This window comes from Cololabis saira, chromosome 13 (genome assembly GCF_033807715.1).
Source record: "Cololabis saira isolate AMF1-May2022 chromosome 13, fColSai1.1, whole genome shotgun sequence".
In the NCBI taxonomy this organism is placed as follows: Eukaryota; Metazoa; Chordata; class Actinopteri; order Beloniformes; family Belonidae; genus Cololabis; species Cololabis saira.
In genome coordinates, this window is record NC_084599.1 from 17995620 (window position 1) to 18019122 (window position 23503).

General features: G+C 41.7%; 2 protein-coding genes and 1 non-coding gene across 3 annotated transcripts; 2 read left to right on the top strand and 1 right to left on the bottom strand.

Annotated features, from left to right (window-relative positions):
* The first annotated feature begins 1975 nt into the window (after positions 1 to 1975).
* On the top strand, positions 1976 to 8501 carry si:ch211-121a2.4 (transmembrane protein 205). The gene is made up of 4 exons (XM_061738096.1): positions 1976 to 2082; positions 2569 to 2796; positions 5391 to 5554; positions 5657 to 8501. The coding sequence occupies exons 2-4, from the start codon at positions 2685 to 2687 to the stop codon at positions 5957 to 5959; spliced, it is 579 nt and encodes a 192-aa protein (XP_061594080.1). The 5' UTR covers positions 1976 to 2082; positions 2569 to 2684; the 3' UTR covers positions 5960 to 8501.
* Positions 8502 to 10268: 1767 nt separating this feature from the next.
* trnaw-cca (transfer RNA tryptophan (anticodon CCA)) lies at positions 10269 to 10340 on the top strand. Its single transcript has one exon. It is a non-coding gene; the product is annotated as a tRNA-Trp (tRNA).
* A 6838-nt stretch (positions 10341 to 17178) lies between these two features.
* LOC133458321 (flavin-containing monooxygenase 5-like) lies at positions 17179 to 22983 on the bottom strand. The gene is made up of 10 exons (XM_061738097.1): positions 22895 to 22983; positions 22236 to 22379; positions 21955 to 22143; positions 21179 to 21341; positions 20838 to 20980; positions 19741 to 19937; positions 19435 to 19582; positions 19132 to 19339; positions 18958 to 19030; positions 17179 to 18250 (listed from the first exon to the last, which is right to left on the bottom strand). Exons 2-10 carry the CDS (start codon positions 22368 to 22370, stop codon positions 17836 to 17838), a joined length of 1671 nt encoding a protein of 556 aa, XP_061594081.1. The 5' UTR covers positions 22371 to 22379; positions 22895 to 22983; the 3' UTR covers positions 17179 to 17835.
* Between the last annotated feature and the right edge of the window lie 520 nt (positions 22984 to 23503).

Consider the following 23503-nt stretch of genomic DNA (forward strand, 5'->3'; position numbering starts at 1 on the left):
AAGGGGGATTCAGCAAAATACTTGACTCCTCCCTTTACCTGTCTTTACAGGCTGTGTCAAGTTGATATTGAAGCTTTGCTCTAAGATTCATAGAAACAGAAGATGGGAGCTGGTTGGAGAGTAAGTTGGAGAGCCTGGGTAACTGGTTTGATCTGGAGCTGCGATGTGAAGCTCGCCTACTGTTTCTCCACCCTGGTCCTCGGGGGCCCCTGTTCTGCATGTTTTAGATGCTTCCCTGCTTTAGCGTACGCTGAAACAAATGACTGTGCCATTAACAGAGTTGTGCAGACCTTGATGACAAGCTGGCGACGAACACTGATTTGAGCCATAGGCGTGTGGATGCAGGGAAACATCTAAAACATGACCAGGACCACTGTTGAGAAACACTGGCTTGCTGAATAGGAAGATTTCAGACTTAGGCCACCCAAGATTGCATTCAATTGGAGTTAAAGTGACTTCAAAATGGTCTCCAACACAGAAATGTGTAGCATTGTAGCTCAAGCAGAGACATTTTCATTAAGGTAGCAGGGATAGTACTCGGGAATCAGAAGGTGCTTTTTTGGGGAACCTTTTTTTTCTTTATTTTTTGCTCTGAGGAGCAGGTACGGCAGCTTTTCCGGGGACATGCTATAGGCTTGCTGTTCCATCCACGTGAGAATCATGACTTTAATGTGCAAGAGGAAACTGTCAAAAGAGGAATCAACGTTTGCCAACTGTGCAGTGAAACTTGTTGTATGTGGTGGATTTTTGCAAATTGCATTACAAGCTGAAGGTCGAGCCAAAGAGCTTAATTACAGAATATACATTGTCCACTTTAAGTGTACCAAACAGTAAGTTTATGTACAGAAAATATGGACTTATACTTCTGTATTAGCACAAAAGAGCATAATGCTCTCAGACTGCAGTCTTACTTGTGGTCCCTAGTTTTCGGAGTTAGGCCAGAGAGCCTTCAATTATCAGGCACCTCTCTTTTGGCTCCTAGTTTACGTTAAGGAATGCAGGAACTCTTTCCACCTTGAAGATTAAGCTTTAAACTTTTCTTCTTGGTAACACTCCTGCTTAGGACAGACTCAGTGGGAGAGAGAGAGAGAGAAAAGCGGATATACACACATGTTACATGTTAGGAATATATATGTATCTATATATATCATTAGGCTCATAGCATAATTGCCTAATTCTAAGGCATTCAAATACAACTTAGGCAATTATGGTTTTATGAGGCTTTATGAGGCAATTATGAGGCTAACATATGTATGTACAGTATGTGTATATATATATATATATATATATATATATATATATATATATATATATATATGTATATATGTATGTATATTTGTGTGTGTGTGTGTGTGTGTGTGTGTGTGTGTGTGTGTGTGTAGCCAAAGCAGCATGGGCGCAGTGATTATTGCCTCCAACATCAAGTAGGATTAAATGTCCTCGACTTTCACTCTTTTAAAATAGTTTTTAAGTTAAATTGGATTAAACATGATAATTAAAAAAGAAAATGTAATTGTGGTGCCTAATCCAAGATGTATCTTTCTTTTTTTTGTTAAACAAAATAGGCAAATCGAATTTCTGCTGAAATGTAACTTTGCTTTAAATAAGTTTCCCATTCAATTATCTAATTTTCCACAAACAAGCTCTCTCCAGTCGGCTTACTCTTCGAGTATAAATAATTGACTTTTATTATCTCGAACACAGTTTATTCTGAAAAAGGGGTCCAACAACATAGTTTTGAAACGCTGAAATGAAATTTAAACAGCAGGTATGGAGAACAACCATAAACTTTTTTTTACATAACGTTTCCTCATTTGTGTGTGTGAATGTCCATATATTGTACTGTTATTGGTTTTGATTAATATGTGTAGCTGTTAATAAAGATGATCTGAAATGAAGAAACACGGCCCCGCCCCCTAATGCCCCGCCCCTCGTGTAGCCCCGCCCTCTCTTAGCCCCGCCCCCTCCCTTAGCCCCGCCCCCATGTCTGCCAGCAGCAGTCGTCTGTCAGCCGGTTTAAAGTTTACATGTGAGCCGGAGTCACCGCGATCAAAGCTCCCCAAAGATTTTCTGATAACACAGGTAGGGCGTTTTTCGTCAGGGATCGATCATGTTGCTGTACCTGTTTAATGTTTGACCTTAATAAAACTTTTAAAGGTAAAGCTGACTCACGTTTAGACGCGCGCCCACTTTAACGCTAGGCCGTTGCTGGTCCAGTTTAATTAATTGCCTTTTTTTTTCCTTTATCTTATTTTGATGGTCATTTTGAAGACTTTTTGCAAACACAACATGCATTTAAACTTTTTTCGCCCAAGTTGTTTTTTCTTTGTCTTCATAAAAGCATAACCATTGTGTGCTGCTACTCGCTCTGAGCGTGTAAACTTTTACTTCTGCTTGGTTAACTTTCCTCCGTGTCTTTGTGTTTTCCTGATCTGCACGCTGGCCGAGGTCTACAAAGCTCCCAGATACCTTAACAGCAATACGGAAATCTCTTACTTAAGTCCTCGCCCACTGCTGGCCTGGTGTGAAACACACAAGGAAATAATCTGTGTTTTCTTCTGTCTGCAGGGGTCTGAGTGAGGCATCGAGTTCCTGCAGGCAGAGAAGTGAAGCTGGAACTTTCTGTCTGTCTGTCTGTCTGTTGACTGCTGAGTTCAGACTGCAGCCCAGAGGAGAGGGTATCCATGGAAACAAGCATGTCCACTGACCAGGAGCCCACCTTCACAGTGAAGCTGCTGCAGCTCCTGATGCTCTCCACCTACTGGGGGATGCAGATCTGGGTCACCTTCATTTCCAGTAGGTAACACACACACACACACACACACACACACACACACACACACACACACACACACACACACACACCAGGGGTGGAAAGTAACAAAGTACATTTACTCACGTTACTGTAATTGAGTACTTTTTAGGAGTAATTTGTAATTTTCTAAGTAGTTTTTGAAATATGTAATTTTTACTTTTACTCGAGTACATTTTGACCCATGTATTTTACTTTGCTACATTTGAACCCCCTCACGTTACTGAGTACTTTATTTTTAAATTTATGGTGAAAAAATTAAATGAATTAAAAGAAACCAGCCACGAAAACAACAAAAACCCTTGGCCAAACTTGGAAGACTTATTCGCATTCAAACGCACAAAAGGCAACAACATTATAATGCAGTGTAAAATGTGCCTGCCCGGCAGAACGGAGCTTTCAGCCTTCAAGACATCAACATCTAAAAAAATGTACTCGAACAAGTGTGGATGTGTACTTTAACATGCCTCCAAGTTGATTAATTTGATTCGTGACTCATCCTTTTTTTTGCATTAAATAACTGAAAGTAACTTTTACTCAAATTACATTTTAAATGAAGAACTTTTGTACTTTTACTCGAGTACATTTTTAGATGAGTACTTTTACTTTGAGTAGGATTTAAGCAAAGTAAAGATACTTTTACTCAATTACAATTTTTCAGTACTTTTTCTACCTCTGACACACACACACACACACACACACACACACACACACACACACACACACTGGCACACTTAAGTTACTGCAGCTACAAACACACCTTGACTTGTACGTTTGGCCACAGAGTTTATACAGATTTGTAGGAATTAGGGTGTGGGCATTCCTTGCTTGGAAATATGCTAATGATGTACCTGTCTACATGTCGGGTTGTCTTTAAAGATCGGGGTTATTAAACTGTCATGTAAGCACATTGTGTGACAAATGTTAGTTATTATAAATGTTTATATTTATTAAATATCATAATTAATTACATGGAAGTTTCACTGAAAGCCTTTTTCAGAAATGCGATGTGCAGCATTAATTTCTAATCTGTCCCTGTTATATCATGCAGTCGTTCAGACATGAATAACTTTTTACAAAATGTAATGTTTTCTCTGCTGAAGTGAAGGTAATATTGGCCTTTTGATGAGATTGGCTGTAATTTGCGCACAGTTCAAATCATTTTAAGCTTTATTTATGTTTTGTACTTTTCACAACATAAGTAATCTCAGGGTGCCAAAAAAGCATCCATCTTAATTCTTTGAAATCAGGCTTGGTGTAACAACAGTGGCCTTAATGCTGACCACACACCAGGTGACTTTGTTCTGGTTCTGCTGTTCTGGGTTTGTGTGTCAGACCAGGAGAGTGGACCATATAGCTCCAGTTCTTAGACCTTTACACCGTTTTCCCGTCTGTCCCAGAACAGATGTTAAAATCCTGCGGCTGGTTTATAAATCTCTGAATGGTCTCAGACCAAAACACGTCTCTGATGTCCTGGTCCATTCAGGATCAACCAGAGCCCTCAGGTCGTCAGGGTCACGCCTACTTTCTGTACCCAGAGTTGGAAACAAACAGGTGAGGCAGCTTTTATGCTCCTCACCTGTGGAACAAACTCCCAGAATGCATCAGGGCTGCTGAAACTCTGGCCCAATACCCAGGCTGCACCCTACACTCCTATACAAAGTGTGCACTTGTTTAAAAATGCACTTAAGTCTTGGAGTGCGCAGGTTGCAAGTGTGCAAAAATTGCAGAATTGGGACAATGCAGTTTACGTCATCAACTTGAGTGTCTTTTTTATTGATGGTCATTTTCAGACCTAAACTTAATAAAATAAAAAGTAATTTAATCTGACCCAGTTGGAAAAAAAGAAAAAGTAAATGAGTTGATTCACAGACACGTTAAAATAAATGTATATTGGTTATTAGTCATTTATATGAGCCAGCTGTATAATTTTAAATGTAGAGTGGATAACTGATGAGTTTTATACTAGTATATATATATATATATATATATATATATATATATATATATATATATATATATATATATATATATATAATATGCTTATTCTCAAGTAACATAGCATACCTTGATGGTATTTAAATATTTCAACATTTACAGTTAAATGCACATTTCTTTTTGCCACATGGTCCACAGACACAGCCATTTTTCTGCAATGATGGGCTATACCGCAAATAATTATGGGTAATATGCGTCACCATAGTCTGCATGGATGCAGGCTACGGTGAAGTGTGGATCAGGGGCGCATAGGGGGCATGGATAAAGACCGCTCTGGGTAAATGGGACACCCTATGCACTCGGTGCGATGGGTGCCATCATCGGGAACGTGCAAATGAGGGGTGCGAGGGTGGAAATGCGAGGATTGAAAACGTCTTTATTTACTGCTGCATTTCAGTTATCCACCATAATGTTTATGTCTGTCTGTCTTTAATTTCTGCTTTTGGGCTCTTTTACTTTTATAATGCACTTAAAATATATATTTTATGTAAAGCACTATCTTTACATAATATATATATTATCTTGTACATAAAATGTGCTATACAAATAACCTTGCCTTGCCTTGCCTTGCCTTGCCTAGGCTTTGTGATGGACAACCACCTGAACAGACACACGTATGGGTTTATTCAGAGTCGCCTCGTTCCCTTCTACCTCCACCTGGGTTCAGCGTGCGCCTTCTTCAACCTCACTATCTATGCTGTGTATCATCCCAGGGACATGCTGGACGACAGAGAATCTTTTCAGGTGTGTATTGTTGTTTTTTTAGTCCTCCTCATCACACTACAAACTCCCAAAAAAAGGTTTCCATCCCACTTTCTAAATGTCTGCCTCTGCCTCTGCCACCAGATCTTCATCTTCTTTGTGTCGGTGACAGTTGCAGCTGTCAATGCTCAGTGGTTTGGCCAAATGACGTCAGAGATCATGGCAGACATGCACCTCATTGAGCAGGCGTGTGGACTCGGTCAGGATATTGGATTGTCATCTAACCGCGAGGCCTACGCCAAGCTGCGCGAGACGGATCTGAAATACAGACACTTGAGCGGCCGCCTGTGGCTCTACAGGCTGCTGTCCTCTCTGTGTAACCTCTGCTGCATCGGCTGCAACTTTTACAGTCTCTGTTACGTGGCTGAGAACCTCGTCACGCTGTAAAACTGACATGTAGCTGCTGGACTGACACACTTTTTGAACTCTGCATCACTCCACCGCAAGTTCAGGAGCACTTCCCTTCGGTATGGATGAAGTTGCTTGTATTTACTAATGTTTCTCCTTCTGTGTTGCTTCCATTGAGAGTGAGGTGGAACGGCAGGTGAGCCTCGTTGTACTTGTGTCATTGGTAGCAATGAAAGGAAACACCCTCACACACAACCGGTCGTGCCTCATTTCACGTCCGAGGGGCGTAGAGGGATGACTGTGACGTCGCCTCACCCTTTACCCACTTTGCATGAAAAAGGCGGCTGCCCTGAAATTTCCTTTCATTATATTTACAGTCAATATTGGACTTTGTAGTTACCCGAGACAGGTACAATGTTTTCTTCTTTTTTTCAATTCTGTATTTGAAGTGTAAGAGACATCATTCTCAGAAAATGTCTTGATGCATTGTACTTCTTTTTTTATTTTTTTTTAAGTATCCAACTGATAGACATGTTTACTGAAGGCACTGTTCACTCTCAGCTTGCTTTGTTACACCTGTGTGTGTGCGCGTGTGCGTGCGTGCGTGTGTGTGTGTGTCACATTTCAGAGTGAAAGGTTGTGCTATCTTTAGCTCTCCAGGCTGCTGCTGGTATGAAAAAGAAGAGTTCAAACTCCTCTCGACTGGTGTGCAGTCAGTGTGTAAGTTGTTGAAAATAGACGGCATTAGAGTTACTCGGTGTTTTGGAGGTACAGTACTCCTGTCCTGCTGGTCAAGTGAGGACGGTTCGAATTAGTTGCACAGCAGGTTAGTCTTGTTAAGAGTCGTCCAACTGGTAGTGTTACGCTACACCTGGGACTGTTAGTGCCAGTCATGAAGACTCCACGGTTTGCAGAGGAATCATTGTTATCAGTCCTGCTGGGTAGCTTTTGATAAAGTCACAAACTAACGGATATTAATCTTCAGTTCAAATGATTTTCTATTGCGTCTGAGTCTGATGTGTACCTATTTAGACCAAACGTCTATGACAGTGCTAACGGAGGCCTGTGTTCCTATTATTTGATCCCGTAATTCTGCGTAGCCTCTTGACTCCTGACAGTGCAGATGTGGCTCTGTTAATCATGTGTCGACTTGGGCAGCAGAGCGTCTGCCCTCGTGCCGTGATCGTACAGAGCGGCTGTGACGTGCTCACGTCTCCTAGCTGTTTCCCAGGGTCACGGCTCGGTGTTTCATACTACATTAAAGGGAAAGCGGTGCAAGTGCACAAACAAATCCCACTGTGATCTTTTAAGGGCCTCCAGGGGATTAATAGTTAGCTTTATTTGAAGACCTGCATGACATCCAAATACTCCAAAGTCTCCATTTCCATGTCAATGTGTTTCTACCCTAAAATGTGCTTTTGGAGGGGAAATCATGTTAAGTAGGGAAGGAGTTGGGGAGGACGGAGGGTCTGTCTTTTTTAGTTTGTTTGTTTTTTTTTTTTAATGGGAATTCCTTAAGTTTGTTTTATTTAATGTAATACTTCATGTACTGATGTACTTTTGTGCTTTGTTGACTGTGGGGGAAAACGTATAACTGAAAAATGAGGTTTTATGTTGTATTCTCAATGCATATCTCTGGTTGTTTCTCAAAGAGTGGTTTTATTGCCCAGCGATGATCAGAGGACAGTCAAATTATTTTTTAGTTATCCTTGTTTCCACATATTGACATTATGCACTCTCATGTTGAAAACAGTCCTTCCTTGTCGACGCATAAGTGAACCTTGATATGTTCTCGTTTGTTCTGGGTTGTTGTGTGTCTTTGACATACACTTATTTGAATTAAAGTAAAATAAAAAAAAAACAAAACCTCCAATTCCTGTACTGGGTACATATCCTACTAGTTTTCTTTCATTTGCTAGGGACTGAGATATAGTTGGAGTTGAAACGGTGCCTTTTATATAATTGTTACTTGCCAAAACAATGCAATATTATCCTGTACTTGTTTTAAATGAAATGCATATTACTCAAATTCTGTCAGTTCAGCCAGTTTATAATATATAAATGTGTTTGTACATAAAAAGTAACAATTGTAGGTTCATGTGTTACGTCTTAAGGTTTTACTGAAAGCTAATTTTTAAAATGGTAGGTAGCTTTAAGTGTTGATTGACAGTCTGCTCGGCCAATGGCTAGCCGGTATCACTTTCTCATCCGTAAACGACCTTCAGTGGAGCAACCATCCGCCTTTATGAACCCAGCCTCGACTAAACGCCACGGTCATTTTTGATTTCGCCTTCGAGTCGACATGTTAAATATTTCCTTCAGTTGAACAGACAAAACTGAAGTAGTTGTTTTTGGACCAAAAGAAAAGCATTTAAGAGTCCTACAAACCACTGATGAGGCCCAAAAAATGGGTGTAGTCATGGACTCAGAGCTGAACCTTCAGAGACATTAAAACAATTACAAAGTCAGCCTTCTGTCACCTGAAGAACATCTCCAGGATTAAAGGACTAATCTCTACCTAGTCTCAGCAGGATCTTGGAAAAACTCATCCATGCAATGATCTTCAGTGAAATTAATTAGTGCAACAGTGTCTTCACAGGTCTGCATAAAAAGTCAGACAGTTACAGCGGGCCCAGAACGTTGCTTCCCGGGTTCTCACCAGAATTAAGAAAGTGGACCACATCACTCCAGCTGGCTCCCTGGACCTCAGAGAATATAGTTTAAAATACTTCTGTTAGATAATACATCACTGAATGGTTTAGGACAAAAACACATAAAGGACTTGTTGCCATGTCAACCATCCAGGCCTCTCAGGCCTTCTGGTCCAGCTCTGTGTCCCCAGAACCACAACCACACATGGTGAAGCAGCATTCAGCTTCTATGCTCCACATATCTGGATCAGACTTCCAGAAAACTGCAGGATTGCTGAAACCCTCAGTTATTTTAAATCAAGGTTAAAACTACATGTGTTTACAGCTTTTGACTGAAGGTTTAAACTATTTTGAGAGCAGAGAGGCCCAGACTTCCCTCACCCAGACACTTAATACTCCAGCTCTTCCGAGGGGAGTCTCTGCAGCGTGTCCTGGGTCTTCCCTGGGGTTTCCTCCCGGGGAGACATGCCTGGATTGAGGTTGTAATTCATATAATAGACGAATCCGGCGAAACCCGGAAGTCGAGCGGGCCGCCATTACTGCGGTGGCGGCTCCGCTCCTCCGCTCCAGCCCATAGACATATATACCCTGCCAGGCTCTCTTAATGTATTTGTATCATCGGAAAACTCCTGTCCCGTCACGTGCATTTGTTTTGATAGTGAATGAAGACGGGAGGGACTTTAAAAACTACTTTTCTATTTCACCAAGTGAACAGACGGAACGCAAAAAAAGATGTTAAACTGCTGGAAAGGAACTGGAATTTACCTGGATACCTTAAAAAAGGAAGCCAGGGAGCGGTATATGGAGAAAATAATGATTATTAATGGTTTGGGTTCATATGAAATCACTACTAAAGAGTGAAGCTCCGATGAGGATTTACTGCCGCAGTTCTGCAACACCCACGTCTTACTACCTTAGTGTTTGGCAGCTGCTTTGGTAAATGTTTGACTCGCCATGTGTTTCAATAAATTAGTATAATAGTACAACATACAGTACATCTTTTTTATTACTCTTACTTCTCTTTTCTTTTTTTTTTATGCTGAAGAGGCGTGAGCAATATTTTTCTTTTCCTCGTGAGATTATTTTTTTCTTCTGCAGCTACAAATAGAGTTAATATTTTTTCCTCAACAAACTAGTTTTATCTGAAGATTGGGGTTATGTATGTATTCTGTATCATCCGGAGCTGAGATAGTTCTGCCCTTCAATTAGAGACCTGTAATTGCGTTTTTTTTCGTCATTGGACGCCAGGCGATCAATAAAATATTCTTGGATACCTAAAATTAAACAAAACATAAACAGGTAATATTTAATTGTGCAGACATGCCTCGTAAGGAGAGGAGGTGGAGAGAGCTATATTACAGTGTTTAATCATACACTCCCTTATCTCCCTATTCCTCTATTCTTTCCTGCTTATCGCTCAAACAAATCATTATTTATAAATTAACATCAGCATTAATTTAAGATACCTTCATTATTTATGGAAGGCCACTGTCTAACATCATCAATCCAGCTATAATGATGCTGTAGCGTCAGGTTACAATAACAGCGCTGCGGTGGCAGATTGACACCTGCCACCGCAGCGATGGCGCCGCCGCAAGATGGCGGCGCACACAAACCGGTCGCCGGATTCGTCTATATGAATGATCCATAATTGTGAAATTATTATTAATTTGATTTTGGCCGTTGCGATGTTCGTAGACCTCGTGGCGCAACGGTAGCGCGTCTGACTCCAGATCAGAAGGTTGCGTGTTCAAATCACGTCGGGGTCAATTATTTGGAAATTCATTTAACCGATCCTGGGATCAATTTATCTTTATCTTTCAGTACTCACTTGTAACTCTCGTTAGAATCTAGAATGTATTTATTCTGCCACTGCACTGTCACACACATGGCAGCACCGTTCATGCTCCGGCAAAACATTGATTTTGATATTTGAAATGTGAACATTGTTTGCAATAACCTGACAAAAACCTAAACTGTAACACAGAAAGTACCTGAGAAGATCTGCCGACAGCGCGACTGACCGCGACTATGACGTAGAAAAGCTTCTCGTGAAGCTGAGACGATGGCTACATCCAGTACTCGAGTTGTAAAAAAAAATCAGGGGGGTGGTGGATTTTATCATATGGGGACAGATAATTTGTGCTCATTACAAATAATATAATATATTACAAATAATAGCAGTGACCAAAACACCTGCAGGAATGACATAGCAGCAGTTATATGCAGCCTTCTGTAAGCTTTAAATATCCACTGGGCTTACATCAAATACATCAAAACACAACAATAAAAAACAGTTTTCTGAACTTATCAATATGACTCTGTCCTTCACAGGGTAAGTAAAATGGATCACTGCAAAAACTCAAAATAAGAATATTTGTCCTATTTCTAGTTAAAATGTCTCATTTTGGTAAAAAATCTTACACTTAAAAAAAGACTCATCACTGGAAAAAATAATTTTCACCTGTTTCAAGTAGATTTTCACTTGAAATAAGTAGAAAAATCTGCCAGTGGAACAATAATTTTTTTTGCTTGTAATGAGAAGATAAATCTACTTATTACTTTTCTACTTATTTCAAGTGAAAATCTACTTGAAACAGGTGAAAGTTGTCAAATAAGTTATTTTTTTGGTGATGACTCTAAATGTTGAAATATCAGTAAAACCACATTCATTGATGAAATGACATAAGGGATGGAAAGGGGGGATGATTTTGACTGTTTTTATTTCAGGGGGGATGCCATCCCCCTCATCCCCCCTCAACTCCAGTACTGGCTACATCAGAGAAACAGGTGGATGGAGAGTATCAATTTGACCCACATGCCGATTAAAAAGCCTAAAACCTTCATGTTACAAAGCACTAGCCCCATTCTTCGTGCAGCGCAAACTTTAACCCTAAAGATGGACGGACAGACTGAACCTCTGAAAGGTTTTCATAGACGTGTGGAAGCTAAAACAACGGCAACAAGGGGAAATAGAGATCATTATGCTTCTAAGGGCCAATTTCATAATTATAATGATAGCCTACTGTATTGGATTTTGTTACAAAAACAAATTTGATGGACAATAAAAAATCCTACTACTACACAATTTATGGTTTGGGATTAATTCGTCAAATGACACAGTCTCTTTTGCTTTTATACAGTATAATTTATATCATTGTGCTATAAAATAAAAAGTCCCGTTTTCCAGTTCTGACTAATAATATCCAATCTGGGAATGTTAATCCCCAAGTGTCAACCCCATCTGATGTGGTATTTTAAAATAAGACACAATAGAAAGCTTGTATAAATACAGTATACATTATTAGAATACAATTATAATAATTAAAAAACATTTTACTTGATGTACAGTGTGTCTGCATTTTAACAATAAAAACATATATTACAGGTTGATTATCATATATTGATTTTTGCCATCGAATATTTGTCAATAATAAAAGGTCTAAATTTCATCAGCTACTTTGAGAATAATGGTTTTCATTTATTTTTATATAGATCCAGACACATGTGGAAAAGGGTTTCATGAACAGTGCTTGTCGATATATGAGGAAACCCTGGAAGATGCAAGAAAGGCTGGAAAGGCCAATTGTGTGCTTAAGTTTCTATTTCATGGTTTATCACCAAAGCGCACACCCAAAAAGTATTGGACATTGAAGATGTCCTCTGTTCAATGTATCTTTCAATTACAATTAAAAAAAAGAATAAAATAAAATATATAAATCTATGTATGACACATAATTTCTCTTGGATTATATCCATCGCTTTTACTATGACATTGTCGTTCTAATCAGATTTGGTGTCACTTAAAGATATTTTTTTATTCCTGGTGCTGTGATCATGTGGTGGGACGGTTCAATGAATTAACAGAACTCTCCATTTATTTTTGTTTCTTTAGGCTTAAATAACCTGGAGAATAATTTGTCTCTCCTCCTGAAGCATTTCTTAAAGGTTTTGCCTTTTAAAAATATATTTTTCGTGACTTTTCTTTTTACATGAAATGTAATCTCTTCATGTATCTCTGCCAGCAGCTATGCTGGTGTTTTGTCTGTCCACCTTTGTGGTCCCCAGCAGCTGTCAGGACTGTCCATCCCTTGACCTGGGAGGTTCATGGTGGACACGTGGATCTGACTGCATCAGCAGCATGAAAATGATGATCGTTGTTATATACATGTTTGACACATTTTTAAATAAATAATGTGTAATTCAGTGTTTTGTGTCTTAGTTTAGAGTTTAGAACTTTATGTACATGATTTTTAAAACCTTTCACCAGCCAGGCGGTAATAGAATAAAATCATATATAAATAGTGATTATTTTTGATATTTTGAAAGGACACGGTAAGTAAAAAAAAAGGTCTGGGTGAGGTCTCAACTCTATTAAATGCAATTCTGTCTCTAACCAGCAGATGGCAGCACAGCATTATAGGCACACAATCATGTGTTTACAGGTTACAATTAAAAACTATTGTAACTTCTAAACCAAAGTGTTGCCCTATCTTATCTTCCTATTTTGTGGTCGTACAAAGGTAAACCATGAGTGATTTATGATGGCAGCAGTTATTTATGTATTTACAATGCATTTGTACTCAAAATTACTTAAACTAGTTTCAAGTAAGTGTTTCAAGTGAGCAGCAGCAAAGCATTCAGAGCCTTGTTTGAAACAAGCTTTCTACACATTTATTGCATTATAGGTGCAGGTATTTTGATTGGTCACACTGAGGATAGTTGTGCACCAGGAAGCCCAGGACCAACTGCTCCAGCGTAGGGTCTGACAGTCAAGGTGCTGTTGTCTAGCCTGTAGAGAACTGTGTGTTTCTCCATAGACACCTCCCCAGACCATCACTAACATAAAAGACTCTTTAGTGTCACATGTGCTCAGGGGAGCCTGCTCCCATTTGTGAAAAGCGGATCCGGACCGTGGCAGTTGTGTTCCACGTCTAGCACTCGAGCAGGGGGCCCACTGGAGGACATGGTGCCCTCAGCCCACCCACATGGAGTCTGTTTCTGATTGTTTGGTCAGAGATATTCGCACCAGTAGACTGCTGGAGGTTATTTTGTAGGGCTCTGTTCTTGTTTCCCCTTGCACGGAGGAGCAGATACCAGTCCTGCTGATGGGTCAAGGATCTTTCACCGCCCTGTCCAGCTCTTAGAGTAACTACCTGCCACCTCGAATCTCCTCCATACTCTTGAGACTGCATCAAATCTTCTTGCAATGGCACATTTTGATATCCCATCCTGGAGGAGTTAGACTGCCGGGTATCGCCTCATGCTGCCAGCAGCAACACTGACCTTAGACCGATGCAGAATTAGTGAAAACCAGTCAGAAAAGATCAGGAGGGGAAAATATCAGTCGCCTCCACCTGTTCAACCATTCCTGTTTTGGGGGTTGTCTCATTGTTGTCCTTCTGTTGGACGGGTTGCTCATTTCATTCACACCAAAGCAGCTGAACACGATGAACAACTACCTCTGCTACTTAACTGACCAGCTCGACGTCCCAGAGGTTTAACTGACTTTGACAGGTGAGGTGTGGAGACCTGAACTACGACTGACAAGCTAAAACTAACACCATCAACGAGCTTCCCCTCTCTGATAATGACGATCACGATCTCCGTCAGAAAATCAACATGCTGGAAACCAAAATATAAGAACCAGAAATAAATGTGGAAGTAAATGGAATATGTGGATAGATACAGCTTTACCTCTCAAGAGATCCTAATCATGCTAACAAGGCTGATGGGAAACAGGAGGAGTCTGCTTTTAGTAATAAATCCTCAAGATTTAATATCCTATTTATGATCCTCAAGTAGGAATGGGCGATATTTTACCGTTCACGATATACCGTCAAAAAAATTCCTCACGATAAGAATTTGTCATCTCCCGGTAAAAACGATAGAAGGAAGGAAGGAAGGAAGGAAGGAAGGAAGGAAGGAAGGAAGGAAGGAAGGAAGGAAGGAAGGAAGGAACGAACGAACGAACGAACGAACGAAGGAACGAAGGAAGGAAGGAAAGGGGAGAAGGAAGGAAGGAACAAGGAAAGGAGAAAGGAAGGGAGAAAAGAGGAAGGGAAGAAGGAAGGAGAGAGCAGGAGGAAGGAAGGAAGGAAGGAAGGAAGGAAGGAAGGAAGGAAGGAAGGAAGGAAGGAAGGAAGGAAGGAAGGAAGGAAGGAAGGAAGGAAGGAACGAAGGAAGGAAGGAAGGAAGGAAGGAACGAAGGAAGGAAGGAAAGGGGAGAAGGAAGGGAGAAAAGAGGAAGGGAAGAAGGAAGGAGAGAGCAGGAGGAAGGAAGGAAGGAAGGAAGGAAGGAAGGAAGGAAGAAAGGAAGGAAGGAAGGAAGGAAGGAAGGAAGGAAGGAAGGAAGGAAGGAAGGAAGGAAGGAAGGAAGGAAGGAAGGAAGGAAGGAAAGGAGAAAGGAAGGGAGAAAAGAGGAAGGGAAGAAGGAAGGAGAGAGCAGGAGGAAGGAAGGAAGGAAGGAAGGAAGGAAGGAAGGAAGGAAGGAAGGAAGGAAGGAAGGAAGGAAGGAAGAAAGGAAGGAAGGAAGGAAGGAAGGAAGGAAGGAAGGAAGGAAGGAAGGAAGGAAGGAAGGAAGGAAGGAAGGAAGGAAGGAAGGAAGGAAGGAAGGAAGGAAGGAAGGAAGGAAGGAGAGAGCGGAAGGAAGGAAGGAGAGAGCAGGAGGAAAGAAGGAAGGAAGGGAAGAAAGGAAGGAAGGAAATGAGCCAGAAAGAAAGAAAGAAAGATAGATAAATTCCCGTTGATGACGTTTTTGTGTAACAAACATGGCGGATCTGAGAGCGAGATAGATTTATAGTTGAAAAGGTGGAGTTTAATTGGTATTTTTTTTATCGTAATTTTAATCGTTATCGGGATAAATGCCGGAAATTATCGTGATACATTTTTTAGTCCATACCGCCCATCCCTATCCTCAAGAGACCAAATCATTTTCTTTTGTACTTTTAATATTACAATGCTTTATGCTGATTAGAAACAGCTATAAAGAGATGTAATATAATAGACGCATGTAAAAAAACAAAAATAGTAGCATTATAAGAGACGCAACTTATACAGAAGTCCCAGGACGGTCAAGCAGACCCTACTCTGGTAACACACACTTAACTTCAAAACATATGTTTCTGCCAAGGTTTTATAATAATTAACCAGAAGACTTTAATAACAGAAGAGCATTAGCAGAAGCAACTGCAAATGCATGCTTTTGAACAATCAGGGGAAAAAAGAAAAACTCTTTCCTTCTTCCACTTTTGAACATTTGAGTGCTCGCAACGCCATGCAAGTCATGTGACACAGCAGGCAATGCAGCCCGTATCGTAACGCCACTGCAAAACAGCTCTCTGAGTGCTGCACTGCTGCACATCACGTCAGTGTGGTTATCCAAAAGAGCACTATCTTTATCTCCTCTCAGAGTAAATTATTGATCTGTCTGTCTTTTTGGTCCTTATCTGCTTCTATGGTCTAATGAAGGTGGGAAGAAGTGTGGGTCGCATGCTGGCCAGCTCAAAGGTTTAAGGTCTTTCTTCAACACCTCCAACCATATTTTCTAATAAAGTAGTCAATCCTCTGGAATGTTATTGTTTTGATTGATTATTCACATCAAACTCAGCGCTGAGATCTAACAGGACAAGTTCGGGCACAACCCCACCGTCTGAGGCCATGAGGAGGTCACTAATCACTTTAATCAGTTCTGTCTGTGTTACGATCAACATAATCCTGATTGAAAGTCTTTTCAACAGATCTGTATCTGTTGAAATCTGTACAAACGGTCAAAGAGTTGATCTGCAACCGTTTTCTTTCTTTTTATGTCCACATTATTCCAAGTAAATACAAAAGCGACTAAGTGATGTATCTTGGGAGAACTTTAAAAGTCTCCCTTCTTCCCCTTCCTCTGTTCAGAAAACTCTCTTCCCTAATGCTTCAGCTTTAGTGAGACATGTACTGTATTTCTTTGATCTTACAAAACATGTTAGCGAAAACAATGGCAATGATTAAAAAGCAAAGAAACCAGTCATGTCCTGCAGTCAGGACTTTGCTATTCATTGTTGTCCATTTGAAGAGAGCAGCCAAACAAAATAGCGCTGTGCAAACATCCAACCCGAGTGCTGAAGCTTTCTGCTGAATTCTGTTCATGCAGTTGATCATAAGACGATTGCGAGGCATTCTACAAAGTTAAATCTTGGTTTTGATAAGGAAGTCTGACGCTGAGAGGCGTCTCCACCAATCACACAAGGCTTAAAACTGGGACACAATTAAAGCCCTCCTTAACAAAACGCCTTAGGAATCCAGCAGAGAAAGTGATGAGCAGACAACTGTTCTGCTCCCCACCCCCCGGGTTGTTACGGTGGTGATTTTTTAACTTGCAAAGTTAAAACAGGAATGATTACACGATTTGTTCTGAAGACTGAAGCCTCAATAATGGCAGCTTCCACAAGCAGCAGCTACAAAATAAGTAATAATAACAGGTGTAACATTGTAGTGTTGCGTAACAGCGGATTTAATGATTGATTTCAGAGTGATAGGAGGTTCAAGTCATTATATGCGATGGAGGGTTATGAACACAAACAGTTTCTGGTGCTCAGTTTTTTTAAGACAAAGTCAAACAAGTTTGGTGGATCACAGTGATTTATTGACTTCACAAAAGCCTCACGTTGAAAGCAGCTATAACTTGATTAATACTGTTATTAAACACAAGTAATTACAACAACATAAAGAAAGAACGGGGGGAAAACATGGAAATGCAGTTCTATATGATTCACCTGAGACAGGAACACACGTAAAATGACATTTTCAAAGAGAAGCAAAGTAAAATTAAACATAAATTCTATGGTTTCTTTTTAAAGTAATATAAAAAAAACCTGAAGAAAAAGGAATTTAAGCGGTGGACTGAACAGAAAATGAGTTTCTTTACAAAATCCAACGAGAATTCAAGACATGAACAAATCTGTAGCTTTGACAAATAATTCAGGAAAGGCAATAAATATGTTTGACTCAACAATAATTCATTATTTATACATCAATTGTTGAGTTCCCGAGTATTATCGTCACACAAGGTCCCAGAGATTTCATTAGTATGAGAAAAGAGCGAAACAAAAAGACAGAAGAGAAGCTCTAAGTGACTCATTTGAGAACAGCTTTATAGCATCTATTGGACTTCAATTGTTATGTCATTTATTTATTCCAAATGCATTTCTGTTTTTTGCCCATTTCAGGAATTTCTGCACTTTTCCAACACGTTCATACACAAAACAGACGGTTTGTGCATCACTTTGCAGGGAGGTACGTTTGAATCCTTCCCAGCAATGCGGCGGGGTCCTGTAGCAGAGGAGGGAGGCTGTTCCTGTTGACGTAAGCAGCCAATCCCAGGGCAGCTGCTGACAGGAGGACGGGCCACTTCCAAGACCTCTTGGGTTTGGGCTCATGGCACGGTCTGGTCTGCATGGGTCGAGCGACCCTCTCCCACTGGCTGAGGATGGCCTGCCGGGCCCCCGCCCACTTGCCTGGCCCTCTGAGGCGATACTGGTAAGGGGTGCAGGGGCCGAGCATCACGCTCACCCCCAGCCTGGGATCGGTCAGCAGCGTCCGTGTGAAGCTGGGCTTAACCCCCACCAGCGCCGCGATCTCATCCATGTAGTCGATATAGTTAACCTGGATGGTATGTCTCTGACTGGTGACGTACCTGAACATGAGACTCAAGATGAATATGTGCACAATCTTGGCCCTTTTCCACTAGTACCTACTCAGCGCGCTTCTACCCGCCACACCCCCGTCTTGCGCTTTTCCAGTACGGGCCGAGGCGGGTGGAGCCGTGCCAAGCCGATACTTTTTCTGTAACCATTCTGCTGAGGTTCTAACCGGGCGGAGCCGGCATTATTTCTGACGTCACCACCCTCCACGGCACTGATTGGACGGGGGCGGGGCCGTCAGACGTTTCATTCAGGAAGCGGGAGTCAGCGCGAGAGCGACCCGCGGCTCGCTGCGATTTTATTATACAGCGCAAACGTCTGTTTGGTGATCCAACTCTGAGGTGCAGATGTTTATAAACCTGGTGGCTGACGAGAGAATTAAAAAAAGGGATGTAGACGGGTGATAAGGAACGATCAGATCCACAGGCGCTCTGTTTTATTCTCAGCTGCTCGCGGCTCCAGCTGATTTTCTCATCCGCGCCGACACAAACGCAATCGTGCGCAATCGAGTACGTCACAGCAGCTTCACCCCAACCCGCCCACTTCTCACCTGGCTGTGGAAAAACAAACAAGGACAAAGCGGGTGGAGCCGGGACGATGCGTGACGAGCCGTACCGAGATGAGTCTGGCTGAGTAGGTAATAGTGGAAAAGCGCCATCTGATGTGCGGCAGACAGTCGCAAAATTGAGTCATTCAGTACCTTCTAGCCATCGCCTCCTCCTTGCACTGGATATCTCTCTGCATGGCAGCAACTGGAGGAAGCTTTACGCAGCCTGGTTATAAGGATTCACAGTTTTCCCACTTTTGTAAGAACAATCTAACTCTGCCAAGACTGAAGTGATGACTAAAACGTGCATAAAAACAAAACTATTACCTTTAAAAACCCGCGTGGCCCATCTGGCTTGCATCTCGGAGATGGGCATAATGGCTCCCAACGGCTGCACCAGACCAATGATAGCCAGCGTGGGGCGCTCCAGCTCGGGAGGAAACACGTACTTGTACAGCGACGCTTTGTTCTCGGACACGGAGACCACCTGTGCGGCCAAGAATGGAAAGAAAAACTTGTAGCCTGTGGCAAAAACCTGCAGGACAAGATAGAAGGTCAATAAATGTAGAGAAATGAAAAAACACATGAACAAGAGTGGACGATTTGTGTGAACAAACGATTAACACCCACCACCAGGTCAACGTCCTCCACGACACTCCCGTCATCAAACTCAACACTGGAACCTTGAAACCGGCGGATGTTGGGTTTCACCTGAACCGTTCCAGACAGGATGCGGTTAGGAATTTCATCATTCACTGTGGGATGTTGGCTGAATAACCTGAAACAACGGTGCGAATAAGCATCAAAGGATATTTGAAATTAAATAATTACTGTTAAAAAAGGTCAACTCTTGGGGGCTTGGTGATGTCAGGAAGTGTGAAGACAGTGGACAGACAGATAGTGAAGATTTCACTTAAATCTCTAAACATCCATCACCTGTGCTTGGGCTTTAGGTTGTACAGAGCATGATCGAATCGACGGTTGACCCGGCTCTCTCCCAGGGAAGAGAAAACACCAAATGGAAGAACTTTTCCTATGAAACTCAGCACCCTGTTGAAATACATGTCGAGGGGGATCCCATTGTCTCCAACTCTGTTCAGGATCCACGCTCCTCTTCTGGTGCTCAGGTAAAGCTGATTGGAAAAAGAAAAAAAAAGTCTAAGTGGTGTTGATATATTCAGTTCCTTAAATTGTAGTTTTCTAGTAGAATATGAAGATTAAAGAAGACATTTTATCTTTTTCTGTGTGCATGTGTATGAAACTATATGTTTGGGACAAGGATCAAAAAAACAATTTTCAAGCTTTTCCGTGTTCATTTCTGTCCAGCTTCACACAACGCTGCATTAGTTGTTCTTTAGACGAGAGCAGCAGGCTGATAAATGCGACGTTTAGGAGACTGGCCCTGCAGATTATTGGGTGGTGGAGAGGAAATTATATCAAAACTGCCCCCTCCAATCAGCTGCTGTGAACAGAGCTGGAAAGATGTGGTTGAAAAGGGAACTTTGTGGCTATATTTCTGTGGCATTTTGAAAAAAATGTATAATCAAGCCCTGTGGGAATTGTGTTAATTTGTGAAAAACAGATTGTTTTCTTTAAGCGTTTTCTTTAAGCCTCTGGCAGGAGGGTCCCCCCTTATGAAGCGGGTCCTGATTCAGGTTTTCTTCCCTCCTTAAGTTTTTACGTGCCAGTGTTTATGTAATAATTGCTCGGGGGTCATGTTCTGGTCTCTGGAAAGATCCTAGAGACAACTTGTATTGTAATAGACGCTATATAAATACATTTGAATTTAAAATTGAATTAAAAACTAAATACTGCGGTTATCCAGAGCTTTTTTTAGGTTCTTCATTACTTCATCTTATTTACTATTGAAAGGCGTGCAGCTTTGCAGTCAATTCTGCTCTAATATCTTGACAGTGATGTGTTATCCATCTACTAAGTGCCTCATAAAGCACATTGCTAGTAAAATCAGTTCAAACACCTCTTCTCTCTATATATTATGTATATTTTTACATGTGCAAGTATCTCAGACCAACCTGCTTGGTGACTCTGCTCAGTTCGACTGCTAAATCTCCTCCAGAGTTGCCTATTCCAATCACTACAGCCTTTTTATTCCTCCACTCGTCGGGGGTTTTGTAGTCTCTACTGTGGAAATACCTCCCCTTGAAAGTGTCAATACCTGAGAAAATAAAAGGTAGGCTTATGTCACCTATATTCAGTATCTCTGAAGCACTGATAATGTTTTACACTTTGTACTGTTATGGGACAAGCTCAATCAGGCCGCGTCAAAGGTTGCTGATGAACGCCTTTCAGCTCAGTCTGCACCATCTGCACTTGAGCAGAGCATGCAATCGTTTTCTTTGCACGTGGGTGTCACCTGGGAAGTCCTGGAGAGGCATGTTGGGCTGGCAGTGGTGTCCAATGCAAATCATCACAGCATCAACGATGTGTTTCTCTCTTTTTCCGTTTTTCTCTGTCTCAATGTCCCACTGGCCTGAATGAGAAAAGTCCGTTCTCTTCTTCACCTGTAAGACCTTGGTCTGGGCACAGACATATAGATAACAGTCATGGCATGCATGTCACGTTTCTTTAAAGGGGACCTATTATGTTTTTTCTTGCTTTAACATATATAAAGTGGTCTCCCCTCAGCCTCCCAACTCAGAGAAGGAGGAAAGCAACCAAATTCTGCAGTGTCTGTACAGCCGCCCGGATGAGCCGTCCAGTGTGATGTGACTTCTACGAGCCGTTCAGATTCTGCTCCTGCGATTTACATAGGTTGGCCTCCGATGCGTGAAACCACGACCACAACTAACTCTGCCGTCCAGAGCTTTCGCCATTTTTTCGTAGCGCTGTATCGCGTCATTCAGGCAGCCAATCAGCACAGAGCCTCATTATCAAACCCTCCCCGCCCCTCAGAATCTTGCACAGATAATGAGGTTAGAGAATGGGAAGATAAAGACATGGCTCAGAGACTGAATTTCTAATTTATTTAGCAAAAAAAATCAAAAGCTTGTTTTTAAGACTTTCAAGGCCCGTTTAAAATAGGTATAAGATGCCATAATAGGTCCCCTTTAAGATTTAATCTACCAGAGTGTCTCATTATCGTTTACACTTGAACATGAATTATTTGCATAATCTTCACAGCATCCTCACATTCAAGCGTATGTACTTGGTGAGCTGGAAGTGATCTGCATACATCCGAAAGTAGTCCATGATAAGAGAGTTGTGCATGAAGTTTGGGAAGTGGGCAGGGATGGGGAAGTCACTGAAACTCATCATTTCCTTGGAAGTGTTGATGATGACAGAGTGGTAGATGCTTGCACGGTCTGGCTCCGGGTTCTCCTGCAAAGACAGAGAAGGAGACAAGAGACAGAGATGACACACGGCCCTGTGTGCATGCAGTCCAGCTTGCACGCACGTGACGGAGCCCCCACCTTGAACCTCCACAGACCCCCGATGTCATCGCTGCTCTCGAAGCAGACGGGCTCCAGCCCCTCGTCCACACACGTCTTGATGCAGGCCAGGCCCGAGCTCCCCGCCCCGATCACGGCCACGCGGCGACGGGACATGGTTCAGCTCTGTGGAGCAGATAACACGTTTCTCAGACAACTTTGGACAAATAAACCCCTGCAACGCAGCGCCGCAGGAAGTGGAGGAATTAAGCATGATTTATGGTTCTGCGTTAAATCGACGCAGAGCCTACCCCGTAGGTGACGGCGTAGGGTACGCGGCGACGCGCACCTTACGGCGTAGGTTCTGCGTTGGTGTAACGCGGAACCATAAATCAGCCTTTAGTTTCCCAGTTTCCCCCTTTGGAGACAAGCGACTTCTGAGGTTCATAAGTCGCACAACAACAGAACAAACACTACTACATGTGTGCCACACAAACTAAGATTTAACAAATAATTTAAAAGTGAATTTCGTGGGAAATGATTCGACTGATGTGCTGCATCAGTGAAAGTTGTTTTTTTTTTGTCTGTTTGTTTGTTTTGCAGAATGCATGGCAACCGATCTGAAGACTAAATAGCTCCCGATCGTATTTAATAGTAAAGAATCACATTAGAAAATTGTGACAAAGTTAAAGCAATCTCACCTTCTCGGGCTGGAGGTTTTAACAGTCTCTCTCGTCCTGCACGTAGCGCTCCGGAGGGCGGAGTACAAATGGTCGACGCGCCTGTGAACGCACCACTGACCCTTGTGGCTCCACTGGTTATTTAACTCAGGTGGAGAGCAAACATAAGCCACTCTGATGGAAAAAACAACACCAAAACACCCAGGCATGGTACATTTAACAATCAGCCGACCAGAGCACCGATTACATGAGTTTCTGCCTTCAGAAATAAGAAGGAAGCCAAAGAGTCAGCTTAGCATGTTTATCACTTAAGAGACACTAAAAGAGCAAAACCTGTTCTTGTTTTTTAGAATTATTTTGTTTTTGAACAACAAAATCATTGTATTTCTTGTAGCCCTGATTTGGGAGTTCTGGCAGCTTGTTCTTTAGATATCACATCATCTGTGTAGAACATTGTTCTCCTTTCTCCATCACGGACACCTTTTATTTTTTGGCATCACATCTCCAAAAAATTGGAATTGGGGCAAAAAAGGCTGGAAAGGTAGCTGGCACAAACCAAAAACAACTGAAGGAGCATTTAACAACTAATCGGCTTAGTTGGCAACAGGTCAGTCACATGATCAGGTACAA